The following is an 18850-nucleotide window of genomic DNA, read 5'->3' as shown; positions in this document are numbered from 1 at the left end:
CCATATCTGTCTCCTTCCCATATGGTCCTTGTTAGAGTCTGTAGTCTCTTACGTACATTTAAGATGACTCCTTTCTTCAGCAAGCTCTGCTTCTTGGCTGTCATGACGAAGTAGTGAGTGTCATCTTTATAATAGACAATATTTTCCAAGTCAATACCTAGAGTTGTTCAAAGACAAAAAAAAAAGCCACAGTCATATATGCTGGGACTTAAAAATACCAATATCAAGAAGGTAACTGAAATTTTATGCCAAGAAACCTGAGCTGTACCTAATACTCTGAAAAAACCAGTTTGCACAACTGACCCTACTTTTCTTAGAAGTCATCATAGTGGTAAGGATTCACGGAGACAGAACAAACAAACCTCACAATTTTGACCAGGCCTCCCTGCTTTCTGCCATTCCAGGGCATGGAATGACATACACGGCAAGGCACTGCTGATTGCAGGTGGGGAGTATTAGGCCCTGACCTGTTTTGTTATAGAGGTTTTGGAAGAACTGCTGGTTGTAGATGCGAGCCACTCCACTGATCTCAGCCACCTCCACCTCAGCCCTGCTGTGATGATTAACAAAGTTGGCAGTGATGCCAATGGCCAGTTTCCCACGGGTCTCCTTCCGCTTAAAACCTAGGGATAAACATAGAGAGACCTTCCCATTATCTCAGCAACACGGTGGAGGGATGGAGGAGAGTAGGGATGAGAGAAGACAGACAAGAATCATATGGTGGATATACCCCAAATGTGGACAGTTCCCTCATCTGCAATATCTGCAATCTTAAAAGTGACCAAAGCAGATTAAAGTTCAAGTCCAGTGGTACCTTTAAGACCAAAAACTTTGCTGGTCTTAAAGGTGCCACTGGATTCAAATTTTCTTTTGCTGCTTCAGACCAACACGGCTACCTTGCCTGAATCTATCAAACCAGATTGCCATTGTACCTCCAGAGGCTCATCTCCAATCCCCAGCTCAGATAACTACTGAATCTTCCGAGGGGTATGTGCCAGTTACCATCTCTCAAAGGAAGATGGAATATTGAATATGAAATTTTCTAAGGGAACAGTGAGAGAAAGCTCAGGACATCGTTAAGGAAAAATCATACTTTCTTCTTATGGTCTAACTCCAACACACTGCATGGGAAAAGCAGTAGCATCAAAGGATCACAACAGGAATTGTATCTCATGTTTGGGGAATGGTGGCATTGTGGGCAGGATTGGAAAAATCAAAGGTGAGAGACAGGGAATTGCTGCAGTGACAGCTAGGCCAGCACCGTCAATGGTCTGGCCAGGCCTCAGTAAATGATGTACCCATAGCTGCTACCTCCCTGGTGCCGAACTGTCTGCAGAAAATTCTCCCTTTCCCTTTTCATTTTCCATCTCCTCTCCTGACCCATGGCTAGATGCCTTTCAGATGTTTTATGACACAAGTTACTCAGATCCATGGCTGGGCTCATACACATAGCTGGTGTTGCTGTAGACTGTAAGTGAGTGTCAGAACCCACAGCTAACAACGAAGTACACACATTCAGGAACGGTTATACTTTTATTGCAAAGCTATAGGTGCAGTAACATAGGCACTGTTAAGAATGGCGGCAACCCATTGAGCAAAATAGGATATAGGGCATTCGTATGCACCCTCCCCCATGGCATGGGCTAATTAGCTACCCTCCCGCGCACGGGACCAGCTAGGAAACCGTTTGGTGGCGAAAGCTGGGAAGCAGTAGTCTCTCACAGTACATAGGAGACTTCCAGACAATACAACGTCCTCCTGCACATCTGTAGAGATAAGCATTTCAGTAAAGGCATAACAGCAGGGATAGGAATGCAAAAGCAATTAACAAGACACAGAATGAGCTCCCCAACCCCCATGGCAGCATAGCTGACAGTGAGAGGGTTAGCTAAAGTGAAGCCAAGAAACTGCTCTTGTCTTCATACACTCCTAAGAATGAATTGGACCTCCTTAATACAGTTAATTGGGAGAGCTGGAGGAAAGGCACTGAAAAGCAAAGCTACAGTCCTCAGTGGCAAAAGAATGGTCCATCTCCAGTCCCTCAGTCATGAAATAAGAATTGTTTAATTTATGAGTTGATTTTCTGTTTGCAAAACTCAAAGTGTTGTATAATTTTAAATTGTTTATTCATTGTTTAAAAAACAGGCAATTTCTGTTTTTCTCTTCATTCATTCATTCAGCTACTAGATCCCAAACCAGGAGAAACAGGAAGCTTTGTTTCTCTGAAATCTAAAAGACACAATTGCAGAAGCTGAGGTTTTAGAAGGATGTCTCCAATCATATGAACATGTAACAACGCAAACCCATTTTCCCCTGGTGAATAATCCTGGTTAGGCTCCAAAACCCAGACTGCTACATCTATATGGATCTGTCCTGGCTAGCTAGTAGCTTCTCATCTGCTTTGACTGCCACTAGTACTCTGTTCAGGAAGAGGGGACCATCTGCCCCACACAAGAGAGCCAGAAACACAGCTTCCCTCTCTCAGCAAGAGGACAGTTCTTCAAGGCCAGGATTAAGAACGAGAATGACTCTTGCCCTAACAAGATGCTGGTAAGAAACCTGGAGCTTTCTTATGTTGCACAGAAAAACTACCAATGAAATTAATATTCTCCAAACTCTGCCCCCTCACCCTGCTACAAAAGCTCTCCTGCAGACTCTGAGCACCACAGAAGGAGCATGCCTCTTCTGCAGGTCTTAAATGACCACTCACCTTCTGGAACAAACCTGCCTCCGCCTGCGGAGATGAGGACATCAAATTTATACTGGCTCAGGGGGGAGAAGCAGGGATGCAGCACAGCCCTCCAGCCACCAACTGCAAGAATAAAGAGTGGGGGAGAGGAATCAGTTTCCTCGCTGCCAATCCCATCCTTACCTCCCTTGGACATGCCTATTTATAAAGGCAGCAAGGACAACTCTCAGTCTCTAGAGGTTCTTCTCTGAAAGACATGCAGCAGTCCTATAGTGTCCTAATGTGAAATCCAAAACATACATTCATCTGTGGATTTTTCTTGCAAAGAGGGGGCATCACCCATGAATTAAAACAGGAAATTCATGAAAAGATAGCTTGACAAACCTGCATTACATGAGAAACAATCTAAAAACAGGAACTTTGGTGATGGTGTGGGATGGGGGGGGGGGTGTTAAGCCCTGTTTTCTTTCTAGTAATGGTTTGACAGCAATGTAAAGAAAAACAGAAGATCAAGAGGGGGAAATGAAAAAGAAACTTTCCCAAGAAATGATGGTTCTCCTGAATTATCTTCTCAAAGTGAGTTTTACAAACTGATTTTGGCCCCAGTCACACGGAGGATTTGCCGTGCTAAAGGCATGAATGTCAGGCAGATTTTCGGGGCGCGATCACACCACAACATCTGGGAAGCGTAGCGCACCCGTGGCCAACCCGTGGCGTCCCGCCAAAGATGCACAGTAAAAATGTACCTCGGAAAGTGCACTAGTATCCAGAAAACGTGGGGCAGAGGCGGGCGTCTGATCGCAGGAGTGGTATCCCATGGCATCCGGCGCCCATCCACATCCCGTCAAAACCAGATGTTTTTTGTAAGCACATGCACACAAACGCATAACTGAAAGCAGTGCTGCTCCGCGGAACTGCACATGTGCACAAACGCTTGCCGCGCCGCTTCTTTGCCACGCTCCAGCATTGCCGTGTGATCGCCAGCTAACATCCTAAGCGCGAAGACTTGGGGGTCCATGTGATCAGGCTACCACACTTTATTTTGCTCCGGGACGAACAGCCACGCCTCCCCCCCCCGCGTTATCTGGCCCATGTGACCGGGGCCTTTGAGTTTATTTTGCATCAACATATTAACTTCAGGCCAGGTCTAATATTAGGGATTGTTTCTGAGCCCAAAAGATAGTCTTTCTTTAGCTATAAATGTTACAAGGCATGTTAATTCTCTGCATTTTAGACACAACAGCAGTAAAATATGCTACCAACAAGGCACCAGGTTAGTATTTTACTTAGGGAAAGAACTCCACTCTCAGCAAGGAGAAAAGAATCAGTAAAGATCAGTGGCTTTGCTTTTTAAAAGAAAACCTGCTCACTCTTCACAGGTGGACACACAGGTGGTGAATGAGGGGCCTGGATACCATACATAGTATTTGAAGCCTCCAGGGATCTGGTCTCTGGACATCCTCACCCTGTCCATCTGACATCGCTGCAGGTGGAATGAGCCCCTTAAACTGCACTTTGTTATGAATCTGCACACCCAAGATTAAGGCTACTTTCAGCAAGATCAGCTGCAGCTGACGAATACCTGTAAAAAGAAACAGAGAAAACCACTGCTGGTCTACTAAATATCAACAGTGGACACCTTGAAGTCTTTTTCAGTGTCCAACCCCACCCACCAGCTACCTGAGCTAGCTCCTTCCCTATTTTGGAAAGAAGCCTGAGTCTTGATCTCCCTGTCAAAGTCCTGGTGTTGGGAACTCTGAGTTCTTGTTTACTTATTAGCCACCTTTCTTCCTTAAGGACCTCAAGGTGGCTTACAGCATACACAGAACACATAAAATACAATAAAAACTTTAAAACTACAGATTTAAAATCACAATTCAGTACTGCTAATAAACTTAACCAAGTGTGGTCCAAAATAAAACTATCTTCAACTGCCTCCTAAAGATTGAAAGTGACGGGGCAAGGCACACCTCCCTGGGAAGGCTGTTCCACATTTGTTGTGCTGCCACTAAAAAGGTCCTGAGCTTCTTTGATGGATGGGAAAGTCAGGAGGGCTTCTCCCTGTGTTCTTGATTCTGGGCAGGAACATATGGGAGAAGACAGTCCTTCAGACACCCTGGTGCCAAGCCATGTAGGGCTTTAAAGGTCAAAACCAACACCTTGAATTGGACTTGGAAGTGTATGGGAAGCCAGTGTAATTGATACTTGAGATAGCTGGCCCCGACCAGCAGTCAAGCCACTGCATTCTGAACAAGATGCAGCCTCTGAACACTCTTCAAGGGCAGCCCCAAGTACAGCAGATTGCAATAGTCCAGTCTAGATGTAACTAAGGCATAGTTTACCATGGTTAGATCTAACTGAATCAGGAAAAGATGCAGTTGGGCAAAAGTGCTCCAAGCCACCGCAGCCACCTGATTTTCTAAGGTGACTGCTGGGTCAAGCAACACTCCCAACCTGCAAACCTGCCTTTTCAAGAGGAGTATAACTCCACCTAAGACAGGCGAGATCTCAAGTCCCTGGCCTGCCCTTTCTACAAAACCCAGAGAACCTCTGTCTCATCAGGATTTTCACTTTTTCACCCTCATCCAGCTCATTACTGACTCCAAGCACTGGTTCAAAACATCAATAGCATCCTTGGAATTAGGTGCAGTGGGGGGAGGTAGAGCTGGGTATCATGGCTTCTGGGTTTAAAAAGGAGGATTCTAAGCCCCCAAAAGTAAAATACTGAGGAATCTTGACTTGTACAGAAAACCAACATGGCTAAAAACAAAAACAAAACTATGAGCTAATAGTGTACAAGTCACAGCAAAGCCAACCTCAACACATGTTGGTTGACAGGCTGCATCTCCCTTGTTAGGCTTCCCAATGTATATGCTGACTTAAAATATTTGTATAAGATTTGTCATTTGAAAGGGTACCTGTGGCAGCTATGGGGTAAGAAAGAGAAAGACAGAGGACAACTGCCCACTGGACTGAAGAAAGTCCAGTCCCTCACTCTGGCTTCTCCTATAGATTCTTTAAACCCCAACTGCCCACAATCATCAGCATTTAAAAACAACAACAACAGGAACTAAATTAGGTAAGCAGAAGTCACTTTTTCATAGATATTTGACTAGACAGACAAGACACAGATGGAGAACAACTAAGGTTTATTTAACAGAAAATAACATATTTAAAAGAGTAAGGCTCTTATCTGAAAATATTTCAGTATATAAAGGGAACTGCATCTCAGTTTCATCCCCATATGTGACAAGCTTTCCCCAATGAGAGTAACCACTTTATAGCTAAGAGTCAAGGAAAGGGGATAAAGCCTGAAGGGAGATTTGATTCCCCTTTCTCCAGACAGGTTACTTCAGCAGGTGCAGGGCTGCTCTTTTATCACACAGAGCTCCTGTCCACAGAACCTGTGCAAGTAAGTTAGGAATGTAGGGCCCTTAACAGGATGCTTACTTGACTCACTGAAGCAAGTTTTCTTCCCAAAGCTGACCCCAAACCCTAACTAAATGCCAAATAAAAGCCTGGCTGAGCTGATGCAGAGCTACGAAATCTCCTGTCTGAAGATCTTTACTCTTCCTAAGCTTTTTCTTCACTCTTCCTAAGCTTGCTCACCCCCTCCCATCCAGTGGAGTTCCATGGCCTCCGACTGGCTGACAATCACTTGGATTTGCATGAGACCAAAATCACAAGGATTAATTCAGACCCCTGGAGGACAAGCAGGACTTTTGGGCATCATTGCCAGAGTACCCAGGGCAACATACAATTTATCTATAATACCAAAAGCTGCATGGTGCTCATGATGTGACCCAGCTATCACAATTAAATGTTGTGTTGAAAAACTGCTGGCCCTTGAAACACTCTGACATTTTTGCTGACTTTTCAACAAACTTTCTCTGCATTTGGTCAAATATTCCTCTGCCAACCTGTCTCCATCACCACCATCATTGCCAATTAATTCATTGCCAGTATCATTTCCATGGTACTGCAAACGGACACCAATCTGCTACTATGTCAGCCAGTCTTCCCTGTTGTACTTACTGATGTGATCCAAGGAACCTGTGCAGAAGTGACCATAGAATTTTTTGGCCCCCAACGCCCGCAAGTCATGGATGGTGAAAGGCCAGAGGTGCAGCACATTGTTCCGGGAAAAGGCATCTCTCTTCTCTACTATCACCACATGGGCTCCAAGGAAGGCCAGCTCAATGGCTGTGCGGAGACCACAGGGGCCTGCCCCAATTATCAGGCACTGAAAGAAGTGGGCACAGAATGATTAATTAAAAAAACAACAACAGTGCCAGACAGTAGACACTGGTGCTGACAGACAATGAACACTGGAGCTAAATGTAACGTTTAACAAGTCCAAATCCAAACAGCAGCCACGGTATGGCTCTTCAGGGACAAGGGGAGGCCCAGAACCTCACATCAGTTGAATATTATTTTCCTTTGTTGAGAACAGGGAAGTTTTAAGCAGTAAGTTTTTTGTGACAGTGGGCTTTTCTGGACCACATTTGTGTGCACCATATTTGCTTGGTTAACTTTCAGTTGTAGCATTTATTTATCCACTTCATTTATACCCCCTCTTACTCTTCCCAATGGTGACCCAAGGGGGCTTATATAACTCTCCTCTCTTCTATTTTATTCTCACAACACCTCTGAGAGGCAGGTTAAGCTGAGAGGGCGTGACTGGCCCAAGGTCATCCAGCAAGCTTCCAGGGCAGAGTTGGGATTCAAAGCTGGGTCTCCCACATCCCATTCCAACACTCTAACCACTACACACAATCTTCCAGAGGATCCAAACACATTTTGTCAGGATAGCACTTCTTGCTATGAGGAACAAATTTATTTGCCACCAATCTCTCTGTTCAACTCTTATGCTCCATGCAACAGTTTGTTAAGTCGGAAAATGCAACTCCTCCCCACCCCACAGAGCTACTCAACTAATTGCAATGGCAAGCAATAGTGCTGTGTGCAATGCTGTCACATGAAAGTCACTGGTACCAACTCTGTGGGGCTTGTGACCTCACTAGTGATGTGTGATGTGCCTCCTCCCCATCAAGTGGCTGTTATTTTGTGTTCTTTTAAAATTGTCTAAACAGTACCTGAACTGCTGTCTTTTTCTAACTCTCTACCACAGCACTGGCAATCACTTCCAATTGTTTGCCAAAGGAGAAAAAAAGCAAGAAACACACTGTATGCTAACTCGAGGCCACCTAGCAAGCTTCCAGGGCAGAGTGCTGTCCCAGGTCCTGGTCTGACACTCTAAACCACTATGCCACAGCAGTTCTCGTGGAGACAGATCTCATTCATCATCAGTTATGATGGTCACCTTCCAGACAGCACCTCCAATTACAGCTGCTCCACAAGCTGAGCAATGAATCCCATTTTCCCAGCAACAACAAATTATGTGGTATGATGTCCCAGGATCATGCAATATCCCTGAACCAGAAGCTTGCCATTAGGAGAAGACATCTGGTTTCCATGTCGCAACTGATCCTAAGGCAGCACAATTCCCAGCACTTTATGTGGTGACCTATCTCAAAGTAGTGCAGCAGCCATCCTCTTCCTCCTTACCTTGGTGTTGGCACATGCCTTCCCCTGATCATAGTCTCTGTGACTGGCTTTCTTGTCCAGCTTGACCCACAGAGCTTTGGCATTCCAGTAATTGAGGCAAGACTTGAGCTTGTGGTAGAACTGGAGCTGGCCAGTATGCTCCAGGCCCAGATGTTTGCACAGAGCCTCAAAGCTGTTCAGCACCTCTTTGTTCTGCTTGGCATGGAGAAAAGTTTCGAACAGGGAATGAGCCAGATTGCTCTGCTCTCCATCCTGCTGATTCATCCTTCTGGTAACTCAGTAGCGAGAAAGAAGCCTGGAAAAGAAAGAATGGAATAATGGGTGAACTCTCAACACCTCCTGCATCTCAGGGAGATCTGGGACTTGGAGCTGCCAGACAGCAAGATGGAGCCCTTTGCCTCCAGTTGTGGCTGGCTGGCCCTTGGAGACAGAAAGGGATGCAAGAGCAGCCACTGCTTTGTTCACCCTTATGCATCGGCCCATTCAGGATAACAGCTGCACTCAAGATCTGCACAGCCTTAGGAACAAGAGGGACAGCCCTCCCTAGAGATACACAGATGCTTTTGCCAAGGGTGGTCTAAACCTCTCCCAACTCCTCTGAGATGATCTACATGAACAACAACAAAAATAATGCAAAGAAAGAACATGTAAGGCAGGGACTGTACGTTCACTTACCCCTACCATAATTTTAAAAAAACCTCACTGTAATTTTTTTTAAAAAACCACAGGGGAAAACCCTTTCTATGACATTTAAAAAAAAATAATTGGAGGTTTTCTTATTTCTTCATCATTCTGAATAGACACAATGCCAGAAGAACCTCTTTCTGAATGAAAAGCTCAGCATCAATTGTCTTGATTAATCCATGAGGCAGAATGCCAAACTGTAGGGCGCGATCACATGCACAATTAGCCCCGCCATAGGCGCGAATGCCAGGCAGATTTAAAGGGCACGATCAGACATGAACATCTGGGAAGCGCCCCGCACCTGTCCTGTTTTGTGCTGCCACTGAAGCGGAGTAAAAAGACACCGGGGAAAGTCTGGTAGCAAACGGGTTGCTACGGGCCACAGACGGACTTTCCCCTGTCTGATTGCTCCAGTGTGCTTTCATGGCATCAGGATGGCCTAATCAGGCCATCCCAACTCCATGACATTGTTCCCCCCCCCTTCTCAGTATGCGCATCATCACACACTCCACAGGGAGCCCTCAGTGCTGAGGTGTGATTCATCAATTCCCCATTTAAGTGCATCGGGAACAAATGGCCAAAAAAACCCAACCCAACTCACTCGTGGTTGCATCTGATCACGCAGTGGCTGGCTGCCCCCGCAGCTTCAAAGGACTGTGTGATCGCACAACTGCGGGTCAAATTCCTCTGGAGGAAATAGCCTTGCTTCCGCCCGCCCCCCCGCATTATCTCGCGCGTGTGACCACCATCTATATTTTCTAAGTAATGTGAGATATTTTGAATCTTTACCTGAGTGTTAACACTCAAGTGAGTTATTATGTTTCCCCCTCAGGATATTTGCATAAATGAACTTGCTTCCATAGAACCTTGGTGTCCCACCTACCACCAATTGGTTATGTAGTCCCTCATCCATAAACCATGCACAGTTGGTCAGGGAAGATGCACGGCCATTATCCTCCATATGAGTACTTCAGCTTTCACAGACTTCCAGTGTAAACCATCACTGGCATTGACTGTATACACCTCACATTAGGGATGAAGGATAGATTAGACATTCTGCTTAAGTCTCCATTGGTGCCTTGTCTGTACAAGAGGAGGTGGTCTCAGATGTAGTGCTGGAGACACCCAGACTCATCATTCTGCAGGACTTCAACATTCATGCCAAGTATAACTTCTTTGTCTGCCTTGGGCCTCTCCCAAATCATTACTGGCCCAACACATGAAAGGGATCACACCCTGGAGATTCACCCTGAACCAAGGTCAATGCGGCTCCAGCACACCACAGAAGGGGCCTGGTTAAAATGGGCCACCCACAGAGGTTCATGAATCCTACTGGATTCCAGAATGCTCTAAGGGATTTTAAGATTCCAAACACTGTTGAGGTTGCAGTAGAAGCATTAATCTGATGCTCCTTGAGGCTACCAACAAGGTCACCCCTTGACTGACCTGTCCTACTCTTGGGTTACCACAAAGCTAGGTGATGTGAAAAGGGCTGGGAGATGTCTAGAATGGCACTGGCAGAGAATTCGTACTGAATCTGTCAGATCATGTCATAGAGCTCACTGTAAGACCTTTGAAGCGGTGGCAAAAGTTGCTAAGAAACGTTACTTCTCTGCTAGTATTCCATAAGCTAGTTCATGACCATCCCAATTGTTTAAGGTAACAAGGCATCTGTCAACTCCTAAAACTAAGCCTTCATTGTATCAGGACCAGACAATTAGTTGTGATACTTTTGCAAAGTTTTTTGCTGATAAAATAGCAAGAATATGCTCTGATTTGGACACTGACTGTAACACAGATCCATCAGAAGAAGTGTCTAATACACCACCCGTTCTATTTATGGACCACCTTTACCTAGTTTACATGATGGATGTCAACAAACTCCTGGGATCTGTGAGGGCCACTACTTGTGCCCTGGATCCTTGCCCATCCTGGCTTCTAAAATCATGCAAAGACCACATCAATAAATCCTTAGTATCTATTATAAACCAATCACTAAATCAGGGCACCTTCCCTCAGCCGCTCAGAAAGGTGGTTGGTTATTTGTTTGCTACTAAAAAGACCATCTTTCAGTTCAGTTACCTTTATTGGCATTAAGCATCCCTACAGAAAAATATTGTAGCCAATAATCGCCCTGTTTCTAATCTGCCTTCCTAGACAAAGTGATTGAGATAGCAGTAGCAAACCAAATCTAGGTCTTTTTGGATAACTCATCTGCTCTAGACTCTTTTCAGTCTGGTGTCTGACCAGGCTATGGAATGGAGATGGCTCTGCTGGCTTTAGTGGATGACGTCCATCTAAATGTAGACAAAGGTCAGGTCTCTTGTTGCTCCTATTGGATTTATTTTCTGCCTTTGACAAAGTGGACCATGCCATCTTGTTGAGGCACCTGGAGGCAGAAGAAGGAATCAGGGGTTGTGCATTGGACTGGTTCAACTCATTCCTCATGGACTGTACTCAAAGAATTGCCACTGGAGACCAGATCATCAGTGTGGGACCTACCCTGTGGGAGTCCATAAGGGAACAATCCTAACCCCCAAGCTCTTCAATCCTTCTGTAGAGGCCACATCATCTGTAATTTTGGGGTTGGTTGTTATCAATATACAGATTTATTTATTAATTAATTATTTTGATTTATACCCCCCCCCGCAAGCAGGCTCAGGGCAGCTTACAGTAATTGGTACCCTGTACCATAAAAACCATGTACAAAATTTAAACAACTTACAACGACAACATTAAGCATTAAAAACAATTAACAATTAAAGTGCTAGTGATGGTACTCTTTGATGGTAATCATTGAATGATTCAGATGGCATACTAACCATTTTTATCAGCATTGATGATCTTCAGCTTGGTGTGGTAATATAACGCAAACCCTCCCTGGCACCAGAGCCAACCCAAAACCACTGATGTTGGTGGTGGTGGAGGAGGAGTGGCGGCTCCTAACTGAAAGCCTAGTGGAAGAGCTCCGTCTTGCAGGCCCTGCGGAACTGCAATAAGTCCCAAAGGCCCTGATCTCTTCCGGGAGCTCATTCCACCTGTGTGGAGCCGCCACTGAAAAGGCCCTGGCCCTGGTGGCCGCAAGCCTGGCGTCCTTAGGGCCAGGAATGGTCAGTCGATGTTGTGTTCCTGACTATAGTGCTCGCAGGTATGTCAGACCCTGGCCATATAGGGCTTTAAAGGTCAATACCAGCACCTTGAAGCAGATTTGGTATGCTATTGGCAGCCAGTGCAGTGCCTTCAGCACAGGCTGGATGTGTTCCCGACATGCTTGCGTCACTTCCGTGTGATGTGCTTTGGTGGTGGGGTTCACCCCGGGGGCTCGATCCCGGGGGGACTTGGCATCCCTAATAATATTCATTCCTTAATCCAAGTCAGAGTTGCTGCTTTATAGTATATTTCCCAATTAAGCAGTCCCAAGCCCTCTCTTTCTTTCTTATCCTGCATAACTTTTTGGTTTATTCATGCTTTTTTACCACTCCAGATAAAGTTGCTACACATTTTTTCCAATTCTTGGAAACATTTTTTCCCTTAATATTGGTAGGTTTTGTGCCAGAAACAAAAATCTAGGCAACACATTCATCTTTATTATCGCTATTTTTCCCATGAATGAGATTTTTAGGTTTTTTCATCTTTGTAGATCTTTTATTTCAGCTAATAAGTTGTTATAATTGTCTTTCATTAATGTATTATTCCTGTTTGATATCGTTATACCTAAATATTTAACTTTTTTTTGCCAATTCCATTTTGGAAAGTTCTATAATTTGTATCCTTTGTTTTTCTGTCATGCTTTTCGTTATTATGTTTGACTTTTTAAAGTTTATCTTCATCCCTGCTACTTGACCATATGCTTGAATTATTTCTATTAATTGTTTTAAATACGCTACTGGATTTTCCAATATAAATACTAGATCATCTGCAAAGGCTTGAACTTTAAATTCTTCTTTATTAATTTTGAGTCCTTTGATTGCTTTACACATTTACTGCGGCAAGAATCTTATTAGCAAAATACTGGAAAGAAGAAAAAATCCCCCCCAAAGAAGAACTGTTAGATAAAATGTTATCATTAGCGGAGATGGACAGACTAAGTTTACTTTTGCAAGGAAAGGACTATGAGATATTTGTGAAAAGATGGGGAAAGTTTTATGTATGGGTAGAGAAGGGGGGGGAAGTGACTCACAAGGATAAATGTACTATATCTGATATGTGGATACATTTAATAAAAACAATAAATAAATAAAAATTGGGGGGAAAACACAACATCTTTACCACATCCTTGCAGAGTTTCAACTAGAAATAGGTATGGTCCCAGAGGTTAGTATAAGGAGGATATTTATGTACTGAGTTGTGGGTGCATATTGGCTTTGCAAAGATATTCTGGAAAACAGTACCTGGATAACCTCTAGACACAAAAAGAAAATCCCTGCACTGTTAGACTCTTTCAGAGAACAAGTGGGCAAGAAGCAAGAAACTCTTAATGAAGCAGAGAAAAATCAGTATACAGAGAATTGCAGGAGTCAATATGTCACTCAGGAAACAAAGGAAGCAGCTTTAAAATGTTGGGTGTTGAAATGTCTCTTTTCTACTAGTCTAAGCTGTTCAGTCCAGCTGTATCACCTGAGGGTGGCAGGAATACATTAGCTCTCCTCTGAGTTTAAATTGCATTATAACACAGTGTGTGAACTGAAAGCAGTTACAAATCTACAGACTTCCCTTCAAGCCTTTGTTGCACATTTAATGCTCAACCTGTTTTCCTGTTTGCTGAAGTCATTCAAGTTCCTCCTGATGTCCAGGACTCTTGCATTTCATAATTAATATTGATTAGGAAAGTCAAAAGACACCAGTCTTGTGTAATCGCAAACATTCTGTAGATGAGCCATCTAGCATGAAGTAGGCAAGGAAGGAGTCTAACAGCTTTTATGCACTCCAGACTTCTTTGGGTGCATAAATGGCCTTCACAAGTCTAATTTCCACTATTAAAACTTGGCAAGCTGTTGTCCTATCCCTTGCATGATAGAACACCATGTAAGAGGTTGCTGGCTGCTGACTTTTTTTCTAATGTTGTTTTATACAAAAAAGGGGGCCCTGATCTCATACTAATTCCATATCCAAAGACTGTTGAAATATAATGTATTTGTTTTATTGCTTTTCCAATTTTCTATGCTACCATCCATTCTGCTTCATTTCAGGTAAACAAACATTATTACAATAACATCAAAGCAACCATCCTGGATTAGACTATGGGTCCACCTAATTCAGCACCCTGTTTCATACTGGGGTTAAGCAAATGTCCAGCCTCCTTCTTTGAACCAACTAAATTAGTGGCCATAAGACAAGCATAATTTTATCAACCTCTGTCATGTCCCCTCTTAGTTGTCTTTTTTCTAAACTGGAAAGCCATGCAGTTCTTCGCCCTTCCTTGCAGAAAAGATCCTCCAACCTCTTAGAATCACAGAATCACAGAGTTGGAAGCAGCCATACAGGCCATCCAGCTCCCTGCTCAGTACAGGATCAGCCTGACAAGGGTTTTTTCCAGCTGCTGCTTAAAGACTGCCAGTGAGGGGGAGCTCCCCACCACTCTAGGCAGCTGATTCCACTGCTGCACAATTCTTACTTATTCTAATATCCAGCCAGTACCTTCCTGCCCTTAATTTAAACCCATTATTGCAAGTCCTATCATTTGCTGCCAACAGGAACAGTTCCCTGCCCTTCTGTAAATAACAGCCCTTTGAATACTTAAAGAGAGCAATCATGTCCCCCTTCTTCTCCAGACTAAAAATTCCCAAGTCACTCGTCCTTTCCTCATAGGGCTTGGTCTCCAGGCCCCTGATCATCCTTGTCGCTCTCCTCCACACCTGCTCCAATCTGTCCACATCCTGTTTGAAGTGAGGCCTCCAGAACTGCTCACAATACTTCAGGTGCAGCCTGTCCAATGCTGTATACAGCAGGATTATGACATTTTGTGATTTGGATGTTATGCCTCTGTTGATACACCCCAAGATTGCATTAGCCTTTTTTGTTGCCACATCACACCGACTGCTCATATTTATCTTTCGGTCCACCCTTACCCCAAGATCTAGTTCACACACACTGCTACTTAGAAGTATACCCCCCATCCAGTATGCGTGTTCCTCATTTTTGCTACCGAGATGTAGAACTCGGCACTTATCCATGTTAAATTGCATCTTGTTCACATCCACCCACTTATTATGAAGTGGGTTGTGGCTTGGTGGTAGAGCTTTGCATGCACAAGGTCCCAGGTTTAGCTCCCAGAATCTCAAAAGCAACTGCTACTAGATGATGTGAAGGACCTCTGCCTGAGTGCTGGAAAGCTGCTGTCGGTCAGAGCAGAACCAGGAAGAATGCAAGGAAAACCTAAAGTGAGCCCTGGGTCACTGTATTCATGAATCTATACACCACTACAAGATCACTTTCCTTGTCAGTTTCATAAGACTTGGGAATTCAAGAGACCTCTGCCAGGGTAAAATTATCTGTCCTGAGAGAATAAATTACATTCTTCAGACAGCTTTTTCTGTATGGTGCCCTCTCTTTGGTGCATCAGCTTTTTTCATTTGCTGTACCTAGGAAGCTGTGTAAAACAGGTTTATTTTAGAGGGCATTTGATGGAAGGCAAATCCTTTTGGCAGCCTTGGCTGCATTTTTAATTTCTTAATGGCTTTTATTTTTCTAATGAACTGTTATATTTTTGTGTCCCTGTAACTTTTTGTTGTTTGATAGTTGCCTTAAGATTAAGGAAATGAGGTGGGATACATTTTTTTTAAAAAATAAGACAATACAAGTCCATATAACTTTTTTTTATTCACTATAAAATATCTAGTCTTTTATTTTGTAAAAAAATTGATTGGCTCTTTTTTAAAGCTCTATTTTTATTGAATGAGATTTTTGCATAAACATGAAACATCAAGAAACAAAAATTCTGTATAATTAAAAAGGAAAAGACTGACACAAAGTCATGTTTATATGTTACAATGAACCCACATTTATCCTGCCTGTACATGTGTACAGCTGTTTGTAAGAAAAGCAAGCATGCATTCACAAATGAAACCAGGGACCAGTACCTGGATAAACATTTGTTTCAATCACATATGAGAATTATTCAATGAACGCATAAAGATCAAGTGTACACTAGCTTTAGAAGGTAGCTGTGTTGGTCTAGAACAGCTGGATTCAACTCCAGTAGTAATTTAGGGTATGAGCTTTCAAGAGTCAAAGCTCTCTTTGACAGACACAGGAGTGTACACAGACTTATTTGTGTTATTTATAGTCCACCTTTCTCACTGAGATTCAAGACAGATGTGAGTCACAAAAGCAAAAGCACAGGACATCCAGTAGAAAGGTGCAATAGGGTTTGGCTTGTAGAAATCGGAAAACAAGCAGCAACCTGAAACAGAGCTAAAACAAACCTGAAACAAAGCATAAGTGTTTAAACAGGACATGTTAAATTATACAGAAATTACATAATAGGAGCATACAAGCGTTCACTGTAACTTGCAAACAAGACTAAAGACACTCAAAAGTATTCAACATAAACCTGCTAAATAGGTTAATAAAACCAAACAAAAGCACATAAGGGAAGACCCAGGCTTTCCACATGACTGCTTTCCACATAAGATACGAAGGCATGCCATTCCATAAAATGTTACCTGCTTTGGCTAGCTTGCATAGCTCCAAAGTAGATCAATTTACGATTGCTCCCTCTTTTATGCACACTTACTTCAATGAGATTTAATTCCAAATATACTTATTTAGGATTGTGCTATATATTGTTCTGGCACAGTTCCTGCAATCTGTCTAGAAAACTGGCTGAAGACACCTTATGTAAATTCAGCTGTAATCACCTATCTGGTTATTTGGAAATGTATTTTGACTACCTTATTTCAAAAAGTGGCAGCAACACCACATACCCACTAAATACGATATAATATTACCAAGTCATTTAACCAACAAAAGTGGGGGGGAAATATCTACCCTGCTAAGTTTCAGGCTTCAGAAGCATTTTCATACTTGGAACCAGTAGTTGAGCTGTACACTGGTTCTGGGCTGGAAAATATTGCTCAGGTATGCATTGTTCACTGCAGAGTGAGACAGGTCTCTGGAGTTGCCCTGATCTGGCCAGTGGCCCTGTACCTGCTCAGCCAGAACCAGGGGTCGTTTGAGGCCGGAGCGCACCAGAGCACTGCTCCGGCAGCCCAGGTGGTGGCAGGCCCCACCCCCAGCTCCCCGACCCACACTCCTGCCTTCCTCCCTGAGCCTCTCCGCTTTTGCGGAGAGACGTTTATTTTTTTAAAATCCCTGGCTTCCCTGCCCAAGCCCCTTTCAGCCTTCTTCCCACCCCAAGCCCGTGGGAGATGATGGCAAGGCTGAAAGGGGCTTGGATCTAAGGGATCCAAGCCCTTTCAGCTTTCTCCCCCCAAGCCCGCGGGAGCAGATGGCAAGGCTGAAAGGGGCTTGGATCCCCCTCCCCAAACACCGCGGGAGCCGATGGCAAAGCTATGTGTAATGGAACGGTCTGCTCTTCCTTTAATATCTGTGTGATTTAGTTTGGTCCTCTTGGAGCTGTTGTTTCACTTTCGTTTTTATATGCTGAATGGACCTGAGAATGGGTGGCTGAGTGAGTACTCTAGCCTGGGAACTCACAGCTGAAGGGGTACATTTCAAATGTAAGTCTTCAAGCTCCTTTTTAACTGCTGGTGGCGGAATTTAGAACTTGGGGAAAGCAAACATACACAGAGGCTTTCATTTTCTTTCCCTTTCTTTGCTCCCTCTCTTTTCCTTTCCTCCATTTCTTTCCCTTTCCTTCCTTCCTTCCCTTTCTATCCCTTTCTTTAAATTTTTCCTTCCTTCCTTCCTTCCTTCCTTCCTTCCTTCCTTCCTTCCTTCCTTCCTTCCTTCCTTCCTTCCTTCCCTCTCTTTCAGCTAATGAGTTAGGCTATAACCAGCTTAAATAAAGGTTAACAGTCAATAAACACAAAATGTGCCAAACAAAGCTTGAGTCTAGTGGCACCTTTAAGACCAACAGAGTTTAATTCTGGGTCTAAGCTTTCATGTGAATAAACTTTGTTGGTCTTAAAGGTGCAACTGAACTCAAAGTTCAGGGGAGCAGTGGCGCAGAGGATTTATCCTCTGGTTAACATCTGAACTGAACAGAGTTGCTGTCAGTTCTAGCCCACGCTGGTGTGAGCTACCAGACTTGTCCCCAGCTCGCCGTCCACCCAGCAGTTCGAAAGCTTTGGCGAGTAGATAAAATGGGTACCACTCCTTAGAGAGGGTGGGCACACTAAACCCCCGTTGGGGAGGTGTTAGCCGGCGAATGGAATGTCCAGCTCGGAAGCCTGGAAAAAAGACCTCTTTGGTATCAAGAAGCCTGTAATGGGCCAATCCGGCCAGGCGGTGGCAGTGCGGCGCTACGACTCAAAGTTTCTGTTGCACTGGAACAGATATTCTTAAGTACCACTGCTAATGAAATATTGAGCTGCTATCCTACCTTAAGCATGTGTGGACAGGAGGTGTTGGGTGTACCCTAATAATTTGTTCTAATAATAATAATAAGTCTTTTGTACAGTGTAAACCTATTGCCTGTGTAGAAGAGCCCTCTTGAATAATTCTGGTTTGCATAGATTCAGGTGGGTAGCCGTGTTGGTCTGAAGCAATAGAACAAAGTTTGTGTCCAGTGGCACCTTTAAGACCAGCAAAGTTTAATTCTGGGTATGCTTTCGTGTTCATGCAGTCATTTTCAGATACATGGAAACAGAGTTATCATGTAGGTAGCAAGTGAGGAGGATGTTGCCCATATCTGTAGACTTCTGCAAATGCGGGAACTGTAGCCTCTGTTCATAACTGGGTCACTGGTCACTTCTTCAGCTATGAAGTATCTGTAGAAGAGAGCAG

General features: G+C 43.9%; 1 protein-coding gene across 1 annotated transcript in view; it reads right to left on the bottom strand.

The window, feature by feature from the left end:
- LOC107110968 (protein-methionine sulfoxide oxidase MICAL1-like) overlaps window positions 1–8521 on the bottom strand; it is a 32360-nt gene extending 23839 nt beyond the window's left edge. Inside the window, exons 1-6 of the mRNA XM_015411828.1 lie at window positions 8258–8521; window positions 6725–6932; window positions 4155–4271; window positions 2711–2812; window positions 468–623; window positions 57–157 (exon numbers count right to left, since the gene is read on the bottom strand). Coding sequence (XP_015267314.1) covers window positions 57–157; window positions 468–623; window positions 2711–2812; window positions 4155–4271; window positions 6725–6932; window positions 8258–8521 — 948 coding nt within the window. The remainder of the gene's footprint in view (window positions 1–56; window positions 158–467; window positions 624–2710; window positions 2813–4154; window positions 4272–6724; window positions 6933–8257) is intronic.
- Window positions 8522–18850: the final 10329 nt, after the last annotated feature.

The sequence above is a fragment of the Gekko japonicus genome, unplaced genomic scaffold, assembly GCF_001447785.1.
Source record: "Gekko japonicus isolate JY-2015 unplaced genomic scaffold, Gekko_japonicus_V1.1 scaffold309, whole genome shotgun sequence".
NCBI lineage: Eukaryota > Metazoa > Chordata > Lepidosauria > Squamata > Gekkonidae > Gekko > Gekko japonicus.
Note: the sequence above shows the minus strand (reverse complement) of the source record. Positions and strands in the feature narration are given on the sequence as shown.